Here is an 11,418-nt window from a genome sequence, read left to right on the forward strand (position 1 = left end):
ATTTCTAAGTAAATCATCCCAAAAAAGTTCAGTAAATTATAAACGTAAATGTTTTGTAACAAAAAATTATTTATTTTATCATTGCATGGTTTAATTTTCATACGTTGTAACTCATAATTGAAATTGAACCGCATATAAATCCTTAATTTTAATTAATGGTGAATGATATAGTGATTGTGTATAAATTTTTATACTAATAGTATATATATTAGTTCTATTCTGGAAAACTAGCATGTAACTGTGAGCTTGTAGTTGTGAAGATAGCTGAAAGCTTGTAGTTCTGAAGATAACTTATTAAACTAGAAATGTTTGGTAAAATGAGCTTTCTAATTAGCAGAAATTTGAAAAATGACTAAAAATAACATACATTATTTATTTATGATTTATTTTGTTATTTATCAAGTGAATTAATTAAATACATAGATTATTTAAAATAATCATTTATTTTTATATTTTAGTTATAATTGGATACGTAATATTTTATTTATTTGTTTGTTTTATTTTAATATTTTTTGTTTTCAATATTTTTTTCTTTTTAAAATGGAATTAATTTACATAAGTTTATAATATTCTTCCACCACTAACACTATATATTGTTAAAAGTGTTAACCGGGTTTTTTTATTATATATTTTTTGTTTTCAATATTTTTTTTCTAAAAATGCAGTTTTATCAATTGAAGGCATATAGTATAATATGTTAAAATATTAAAAGGTAAAATTGGAAAGCAAATTATTGAAAGTTAATTTCACTTTTTTAAAGCTACTTGAAGTCAGTGTTGTTAGAACCGGACCGGACCGGACGGTCCGACCGGTCTGATCGCTGACCGGACTTAAAAACGGTTCTGGTTTGCCGTCTTAACCGAATGAGAGTTGGACCGCTTTGAACCGGAAAAAATCTGGTCCGACCATGTTAAACCCGGTTAAACCGGATTAACCCAGGAAGTAAACCGGACGACTGACTTAAAAATAAAAAAAATGGGACAATGTTCTAATATTTTGTTTTACTACGATCCAAAAAAAGATAAACATGTATTATTTCAATATAATTATTAATAATTATTAATTATATAAAGTTTTACATTTATATATATCTATATATTTATAAATAAAAATTATTAATTATGTACGAAATCACCCGGTTAGACTGGACGGTTTAACCATTTAAACCGGTTAAACCTAATATGGGACCTCTGCCGGTTTGACGTTCGGCTCGAGTTTCACAACACTGCTTGAAGTAGCTTTCTGAAAAATACCTTTCAAATGATACAAACTCATTTATTAAAAGCTATAAGCTATTGTTTACCAAATATTTTTAATAACTTTTTGAATAACTCAAAAAGCTACAAGCATATGAAAAACGACAAATTTACCTTAATAGTGTAGTTTGACTACAAATTTACCTTAATAGTGTAGATTGTGTTTATTACAAAAGTAGTATACCTTTTCCTAAATCGGCAACCACATGCATAATTTATGTAAAAAAAATTCTCTTTGACCCACTGAACTCGGCAACAAGGCCGGAGTTTTATTTTTTTAAGATTTCCTATGGAAATCGTCCATGACATTGACGTTTTCACTATATGTATATATATATAAATCGTGTACCAGGTAGGAGTTTTAGGTGCAAGATTTTGTTTAAGATTTCCTTTGGAAATCGGCCCTGGCAATGGCGTTTTCTATATATATATAAATCGTCAATGACGTTGGTGTTTTACATATATATATAGGTTGTAGGGTTTAACCCTAATTATTTATAACTTGTCACTCAAGAAGGAGTTTTCAAATAGGAGTTTTTTTTTTTTTATTTTCGGTGTTTATCTCCTAACACTATATAATCATCCAACACTTCTATCTTCTTCTCCTAAAAACTTTTATGTTCTCAAGCTTCTTCTCCTAAATACATTTCTATTAAAACTTTTTCTGGCCATCTTTTATATTTATCTCAGAGGTTTTCTTCTCGTATAGATTGATACTTGTGTAGAGGTTAGTAGAGTTTTTATATTTTATGTAGTGTAGTATATTTATTTTTAAATTTTTCTAATATTATTATTTTGTTTATTATAGATGGTTATTCTAAGAGACATTGTTAGCGATTTTAGTGATGAAGAAGACATTGAAATATGTAGTGATGAGGAGGTCGATGTTGGTTCATCTTCTAGGATGACATATAGTTCTCCATCATCATTTTTTTGTAACACAAATTCTGAAGCTGGTCGTGATTTTGGTCACAAAGTGGTTTAATGAATAATAATAACAATGATTTATTTGTTGGGATGTAATTTGAATCTACAGAAGCCACAATACATGCTATTAGAGAATTTCATATTCAAAATTCATTTGATTATGTTGTTGATGAGTCTAGACCAGATAGATATGTTGAGCAATGTACACAATTTGGGAAATATACTGGAACATTGCTTATAGCGAGTTCACAAGACGGAAACAGACAGGTATTTCCAGTTGCCTTTGCCATTGTTGAAAGAGAGACGAAAGAAGTTTGGGAGTGGTTTTTTTACAATCTTAAGACTCATGTTACCCTAAACTAAACCTTTGTATTATATCAGATAGGGGAACAGGTTTGTTAGTTGCACTCTGAAGCGAGTTCACAGGATGGTCTAATGAACAGTCAGTTTATTGTATTAGTCATATTGCTAGTAACTTCAATAAGGAATTCCGAGACTCTGATCTAAATGATAAAGTCGTACAAATGGGTATGTATTAGTTATATTAGTAATATATATATATTGTTGATGTTCTGGATTGATATATTTTCTTATATTTAATTTTTAGGGTATGAGTTAATACGATCACGGTTTGAGTGGATATTGAATTTATTGAGGCAAAAACATCCCAGGGTTGGTGCCTGGTTGGACTAGATTCCAAAAGAAAAGTGGACTCAAACATATGACAAAGGTAGACGTTTTGGCCACATGACCATGAATCTTGCAGAATGCATTAATGGTGTTCTGAAAGGATATAGGACTCTTCCTATCACAGCCCTTGTGAGAGCAACCTACTATAGGCTAAATGAATGGTTCATTCAACATCGGGATGAAGCTACTAACATGATTAGAGCATGACATATATATTGCGAAGAGTTGACAAAACTGATTAAAGAAAATCAACGACAATCCACTTGTCAAGTAGTTCGTAATTTTTCACGGGAGACCGGAGTCTCGGAGGTTGAAGTTGTATCTAGATCTGGTGGTCGTCAAGTGAGGGTTTTCACTATGAAACTAGCTGATAATTGGTGTGATTGTGGGGAATTTCAATCATTAAGATTGCTATGCTCTCATGCGATCGCAATATGCAATTCATTGGCTTTAGATTGTAGCCAATTTATCTCTCCAATTTACCGACTGGATAATATTGTTAAGGCATATGGATGTCACTTTCAACCAATTGGTAATGAAGAATATTGGCCCCCTTATTGTGGTCCAATATTTATTCCCAATCCTCTAATGTGAAGGAATAAAAGTGGAAGACCTAAAAGTACACGCATTCATAATGAGATGGATGACGTTCCTGTTGAACAAATTAAAAAAGTTGGATGATGTAGAATTGAGGGTCATAATAGGAAGACATGTCTACTAAGATCTAGAGAACTTGGTGAGAGTTCTACACAACGTTTCCATAATGATTAGTTTATTTTCTAATCTTTATTTTTATTATGTAAGTCTTTACATTTTCACGTAATGGAATGAAGAATGTTATGTAAGTCTTCACATTTTCACGTAATGCAATGAAGAATATTATGTAATGTAGTTTATTTTTATTTTTATTATGTAATCTTTATTTTCATTTTTTAATCTTTATAACAAGACAAAAGCAATGATGGGTTTGTTCACTTGACAATACAATGTAATGGAGAGATTCTTCATAAAGTGAATTGCATGTGATGAAGAATGACTAGTTTATAATAAGACAAAGCAATATAAGATAATGAATGACCAAACAAAGCAATGTAAGTAATGAATGCCTATACAATGCAATGCAAAGAAGAAATAGAAATAGCATAGATTCCATGGTAAAGTAAATGACAATGTGGGTAAAGTGAATGACAATATAGAGATTCCCTGCAATGCATAGTAGAAATTGAAATAGCTGAGTTTATATGTTCATATAAATCGGCATTGATGTAGAGATTCCCTGCAATGCATAGTAGAAATTGAAATAGTTGAGTTTATATGTTCATATAAATCTTTCGCACCTATACATCAGCATTCACATAACCGATTTATACTTATGTAATTTTCACACATATAAATTGGCATTCCCATAGCCGATTTATACTTATGTAATTTTCACACACATAAATCGAGATTCCCATAGCCGATTTATACTTATATAATTTTCACACATATAAATCGGCATTGATATAGCCGATTTATACTTATATAATTTTCGCACATATAAATCGGCATTGGTATAGTCGATTTATACTTATATATTTTCTACCCACATAAATCGGCATTGATATAGCCGATTTGCACTTATATATTTTCTACACATAAATCGACATTGTTATAGCCAATTTGTATATAATATTTTGTATTGTGCACCCATAAATCAGCATTGTTATAGCAATGGTTAATACACGTGATACTATAAATATTGGCCAGTATATTCACTATCTCACATCCAATCTTCACACATTCTTCAAATTTCCTTCTCACATTCTTCACACTTTCTTGAAATTTCCTTCTCACCTTCTTCACACTTTCTTGAAATTTCCTTATCACCTTCTTCACACTTTCACATATACATAATGGAGTATCTGAATCCATGACCAATTGACACTTTACTACTTACCATGCATAATGATCATATCTCAAACAATGTCTGGAATGACATTGAATGTGATTTTCGACCTAGATCTTGTTTCTGGCAATCACTACCTTCTACTTGAGAGGATATTTCATGATCTCCTTGAGAATGCTAATGAAGTTGTTATTGAACAACACGTTAGAGCATTTATTCTGAGAATGATCGGGGGATTTCTCATGCTAGATACATCAGGTAACCAAGTCCACCTTATGTATCTTCCTTTGCTTGAGGACTTAACGGAGACATTCCAATATAGTTGGGGCTCGACTGTATTGGCTTGTCTTTATCAAGGACTATGTCATACAACAATAATTAGTGATCAAAAAGAGATTGGAGGATGTCTACTACTCCTTCAATCATGGGCATATGATCATATTGAAAATCTTGCGCCAAGACTGCGTGACCCAACACCTTATTTTCCATTGGTCAAAAGGTATATACTAATTTTATCATTATATGTAAAATTTTAATTAATAAAATTGATTCAATTTTTTTACTAACTAACAATGACTAATAATAGGTGGTCACAAAATTTAATCACCACCAACATCCCTAGACATGCTGTTAATATCATACGTGCAATGTTTGACCGTATGCGCGTTGATAAGGTATATCTATATTTGTATATTTGTATGTACGAATAATAAGCCAAACTTTCATTCTGTTTCTATATTTTCTATGTTAACTTTTTTATTAACATTTTTACCAGTTTTGGTGGATGCCATATTCCCAACTGCCATTCCTCCCAAACATCTCGGAAAAAAGCCGATCACGTGTGCCACTAATCTGTTTCACAATTGTAGAATGGCACCCTACTGATCCGGTCATGAGGCAATTTGGTTTTGGTCAACCAATTCCACAAGATCCAGTGAATTGTGAAAAACTTCACAAAGTTGACTTGCGTGGCAAAACTGTTTGTGACTGGCCACTTAAGCATTGTCGCGAGATTCGAATATGGAATAATTGGGATAACTATGTGGTCGATGATTTACTCGCAAATACAATGCCTTTGAACCACTACTCTGAGTATATGCAGTGATACTTAAAATGACTAGAAGATACATATCTAGAGATGGAGCACACTCTGATGGAATGGTAACTTTCTTTTTATAAATGAAACTTTCTCTTTCATCAATTTATTTACTTCTAATTTTCTATAAACTTTTCAGTACACCTTTGCAAAAAGAATTTGTGATCAGAGTCGTCCTCCAGCTTCACTTATAAATCTCACACAATCTTTATGTGACGTCTTCTCATCTGGCCGTGAAACGATGAGAGTATTAGCTGAATTGTACCCCAATGCATACTCTACCCATATTGATGAAGCTCCCCCTACTCATCATTATCATATACCGGAAACTGAGTCTCCGCAACAAACTGAAGTGGATACTCATTCTCAAACACACACTTCTTCAGTTACTCCTCAACAACAACAATCGTATGGTTTTGGAAATTTTAGTTATTCATCCAGCTATTTCTCATCAGCTTCTCAAATGCCACTACCATCAATGTTTGCTACTACTTCATCTACACAATTCTTGGCATATGATTCTCAACAATATTATCGTCCTACTATGTCGTCCACAAACATTTTTGCTACGCAAAATAATGATGACGAAGTTCTGGTTGAGGATGTTGATGAAGATGAGGATAATGATGATGAGGATGAGGAGGAGCCACAATTGGTGACACGTGGTAGAGGGAGAATTCCGCAGCGGACTGAACAACAATTAAGAGTTCAACCGCAAAGAAGAGAAAGCCACCTCCATGTGGGATTTCATCACATAGACGTCATTAAGATTTTCTGGGATTTAATGTATTAAAATTTTAATATTGTCACATAGTGTTGTTATTATTGTTGCAATGAACTTGGTTGGATGAAATTTATATATGAAGAACAAACTTCTTTGCATAGCCAATTTATATATTGGTGCACTCCCTTGCCTGGATGGATCAAAATTAACTCTGATGGGGCTGCTCATGGTGCTCCTGGCCATGCGGGAGGGGGTGCCATCTTCAGGGACAGCCAGGGTGCTTTCTTAGGCTCCTTTGCTTCTTACCTAAGCATCAATGATTCTTTATATGCCGAGCTAAGGGCTGCTATTTTAGCAATTGAGATTGCACACAATCCTAGATCAAAGTTTGGATTGAGTGTGATTCTATGAATGTTGTTGACATGTTTAATGGCAAATTCAGTGTCCCTTGGAAGTTGCTCAATCAGTGGCATCTTTGTCAAAGGCAGGTTTCATCCATGGAGTTTAGAATATCTCATATTTATAGGGAAGGGAATACTTGTGCCGATAAGCTAGCTTCTTTTGCCATTTCTTCTAGATTGTATACTTGGTGGGATACTTTGCCTAATTTCATTATGCTTGATTTCAATAGGAATAAGTTGTCTCATTATAGATTTAGGAACATGTAACCTTTGCTTTCTTCAATATATTGGGGTGTTTCACCGAGCCTTAAAAAGAAAATATAGCCAATTTAGTTAGGGCATTAAAAATTTATATATATGTAAAACGCCAACATCATTGACGATTTATATATATATATATATATATATAGAAAACGCCATTGCAAGGACCGATTTCCAAAGGAAATCTTAAAAAAATCCTACACCTAAAACTCCTACCCAGTACATGATTTATATATATATATATATATATATATTGAAAACGTCAATGGCATGGACAATTTCCATAGGAAATCATAAAAAAATAAAACTCAGGCATTGTTGCCGAGTTAGGTGGGTCCAAGAAATTTTTTTTACAGAAATCGTGCATATAATTGCTAATTTAGGAAAAGGTATACTACTTCTGTAATAAGCACAAAATCTACACTATTAACATAAATTTGTAGTCAAATTACACTACATAAGTAAATTTGCCTATAAAAACTACTTTAGAAAATTTGCCCAACAGTTCCATAACACTGTTTATAAAATGTCAAATTGGAATATACCATATCATTACCGAAACTTTATGGAAGCCAGTAGGTGAGCTTTTGGGTGAGTCAGCTTTATAATTATAAACAATGGCTACATAAAATTAATGAACAATATTTAAGTTCAAGTCTTTTTTAATGCAATGTCACGTGAAGAAATCAGAAGTGTCACCTGGTTTCTATTCTCCTCTACCTTCATGGTAACCTACTTTAATGTGGAGAGATGAATTTTGCTGCTTCTGACATCACAAAACCTGAATGTATTTAAACAGCACAGCGCGGAAAAATAGAAAAAAGAAGGAACACATAACCCAAGAAAAAACACCACATACATACTCACAACCAAAGTTTTTTCATTTGCAATCATCACATGCTAGCTTATATAAATATATATCTTATGTAGTAAGTTTTTTCTTGTACATTATACATTTTCTGAATTTGTTGACCAAGAATATCAAGCCAAATTGATCATGGTATAATGTATAGTGAGTTTCCCTCCTTCTGCCATAGAAGAAGATTAAATGAAATATGAAAGAGGGATTATACTCAACTACCCTCTTCTAAACTATAATTGTTTACCTGAAAAATGAGGCTAATCTTTATCACTTCTATCTCTACACATAATCAAATGTAATGTATCCCTTTTTTAGTTTTCTGAGTACTGAAGCATGCCAAAACTAAGCTTCTAGATCCCATGCACCGTGGGCATGAAGAGAAGAGGAGAGCTAGATCATATATAAGAAAAACCCAATGTATTATATCAATTGTTAGCTAGTTATGAGAAATCCAAAGGAACTCATTACAACCTAAATAAAATTTTGTTTGTACTACAAAGTATCTCTTCACCTTTTGGGTAATTAAGGAACTAATCACTTTTGGGGTGTATGACTGCTCCTCCCAACAAGTACTACTCTCATGAATTGAACCTTTGACCTTTCAGTCATCCTAAAAATCTAGTAGATCTTATACCACTAAACCAACTGCTTATAGGTAACCTAAATAAAAGTTGAAAAGAAAAAAGAAAGAAATAATAAATATTTTTATGACATACTCTAATTAATTACCATGATCCTCGTCCAAACATTCCATTCCAATACCCACCATTTGAATACTCATGTTGTTGATCCTTACTATTATTATTATTGTGATCCATTATTGTAGTGTTGGTGCTAGCAACCTGTTTCAAATCCTCAAATGGAAACAAAAGCCTCCCACTTGTCTCTTGAACACTACCATGAAGGTTTCCAATCCCATCCAAAGAGAAACTCAAACTTGGCTTAAAATCTTGCAAATGAAACCCACAATTGTAAACTGAATTTGGATCTCCTGGAACAGAAGCATTCATAGGCATAAAAGAACTCATCAAACCCCTTGAATCTGAAGTGATCCCAGTAAGAAGCTCCAATGCTGAAAGCTGAGAAGTAGTAGCAGTACTAGTAGGAGAAACTGAGGCAGATATACTTTCATTGTTATTTTGTTGAACCAATTCAGGTATATTTCTGAAAGACAAATTTAGATCTTGGCCATCATGAACATTAGGGTTTTGTGGTGTAATAAGCAGATCTGAAACCTTCTTATGAGGGGAAGATGAGGAACAAGAAGAATTAGAAGATGATCTCTTGTTCTTCCTTGATCCACCTCCTACAGGGATATTTCTGAGGGTCCCACCTTCAGTCCAGTACCTTCTACAAGTCTTGCAGAAATATCTTGGTTGTGTAAGGTTGTAGTTGTTGTAGTAACAGAACTTTGTGTTGGTTGAATGACACCTTGGACAGTTTAGGGCTTGTTCTTTCTGTGGCCTTGGCTTCCTCTCTAGTGATGCTACTGTTGCAGGTTTTGTCACTACTATATCTTCTATTGGATTCACCATCATCTCCTAATTCAAATAAAAATCATAAATAAGAAAATTATCAAAACATGCATCTATATGATGTAGCAAATAATCAAACCTCTTAAAAGTTAGCCCCCTTATATATCTAAATATATTAAGGATTACAACAAAAATATTATATCTCAAAGAAATAGACAAAGCAAAACAGGTTAATTAATTACCTACTTTACACTTTTCAGGAGGAAGAGGAGAGTGGGGAATCATGTAATATAATTATGTTTTTTGAAGAAACAAAAAGAGATGCTGAATATGTAAAAGAAAAGAAGCTTGCTTAATGTCTTTATGACAGAAGCAAATGAAAGAGTCAGAAAGATAAAGTAAAATATGTTAGAGAAAATTGATACATATATGAATCCAATTGATAAAAGGGTACTTAGTTTAACTTGCACCAGGAACCGAATTTAATCATTTAAAAAGAAAAAGAAGAAATAGAAAGAATAATTAGAAGACAGTATAGTAAGATGAAGTTATGAAATCAAATAAAGAAGCAGCATGTATTGATTAATTACCTGTGGCCACTGAGTTGTATCCATGAGTGAATGAAGAGAATCAAAGGATGAAGTTGAAGGAAAAACAGGCTGTAGCTGAAGTTGAAGGAAAAACAGGCTGTAGCTGAAGTTGAAAGAGGTTGAGGGAGAAATTATGTTAGCTTTTGTTTTTTCCTTGAAACGCTGTGCAGAAGTAGGAAAAGGGGATGATTTTTTAGGAATTAAACTATTTCATTGGAGTAAGATCCTCTCCATTAACAGAGAGACAAATACTACATAAAACAAAGGAAACAATGACATGGTAAAACACTTTTATCCTTTTATATATTGTTAAGGATAGAGCACAATGCGGAAGCACATGATTGAATCAATTGAGAACAAAAGAGAAGCAAGTAAAAGATAAAGAAAATAACACACAAGATTTAACGTGGAAAAACCCCTCAGTGTGTGAGGAAAAAAACCACGGGCGATCAGGAGCAAAATTCCACTATGTAAAAAGAAGAGTACAAGAAATCCTCTTATAATGATGAGGACAAATGACAATATTTTTTCTCACAAATACTCTCTCAAATGGAACAAGAATTCTCAACAAGAATGCACTCACAATATATGTGTAAATGAAAGAGATGTTGTGTGTTGTGAAGATGATTTGGAGGCTCTCTATATGTGTCCTTTTATAGGCAAGCAAAGTCTTGATATCTTGGATATGAAGCATTGGATGCTTGGAAACAAAGCCATAAAAGTGACACAAAATGTCTTTAGAGAGAGCCATAAAATAGTCATAAAATTCTTTTAAGGCATAGGACGTTTTATATCAATGTGTTTGGTCTTGTCATGATAACGATTATTCCTGGTCAAATGAATAGCACTTTGACTATCACAAAACACTGTAAGAACACCCTGTATTAGACCAAGTTCATTTACCAAACCTCGGAGCCAAATAGCCTCCTTCACACCCTCCGTTGCTGAAATATATTCTGCTTCAGTCGTAGACAATGCAGCAATGGACTGAAGAGTAGCTTTCCAGCTAATAGCACTATTACAGAGAGTAAAGATGTAACCAGAAAGAGACCTCCTTCTGTCAATATCACCACCATAATCCGAATCAACATAACCTACAACGTCATCAGTTGTAGCCTTGTTTCTGTCAAATACCAAGCCAATACCAGAAGTACCTTTTAGATACCGAAAAATCCATTTTACAGCACTCCAATGATCCTTTCCAGGATTATGCATATATCGACTTACCATGCTAACAGCATATGCTAA

At 33.1% G+C, this 11,418-nt stretch overlaps 1 protein-coding gene across 3 annotated transcripts; it reads right to left on the reverse strand.

The window, feature by feature from the left end:
* Nucleotides 1-8,505: 8,505 nt before the first annotated feature.
* On the reverse strand, nucleotides 8,506-10,361 carry LOC109337288 (dof zinc finger protein DOF4.6-like). Of its 3 annotated transcripts, XM_019574232.1 has the most exons (4): nucleotides 10,171-10,361; nucleotides 9,183-9,646; nucleotides 8,766-9,146; nucleotides 8,506-8,576 (listed from the first exon to the last, which is right to left on the reverse strand). In XM_019574232.1, the coding sequence occupies exons 1-3, from the start codon at nucleotides 10,192-10,194 to the stop codon at nucleotides 8,831-8,833; spliced, it is 804 nt and encodes a 267-aa protein (XP_019429777.1). In that variant the 5' UTR covers nucleotides 10,195-10,361; the 3' UTR covers nucleotides 8,506-8,576; nucleotides 8,766-8,830. The 3 variants fall into 3 exon arrangements, with proteins under 3 accessions (XP_019429777.1, XP_019429776.1, XP_019429775.1); XM_019574231.1 differs by having other exon boundaries at nucleotides 8,766-9,633; nucleotides 10,173-10,361; XM_019574230.1 differs by having other exon boundaries at nucleotides 8,766-9,646.
* Nucleotides 10,362-11,418: the final 1,057 nt, after the last annotated feature.

Source organism: Lupinus angustifolius, unplaced genomic scaffold, assembly GCF_001865875.1.
Source record: "Lupinus angustifolius cultivar Tanjil unplaced genomic scaffold, LupAngTanjil_v1.0 Scaffold_5_4, whole genome shotgun sequence".
Lineage (NCBI taxonomy): Eukaryota > Viridiplantae > Streptophyta > Magnoliopsida > Fabales > Fabaceae > Lupinus > Lupinus angustifolius.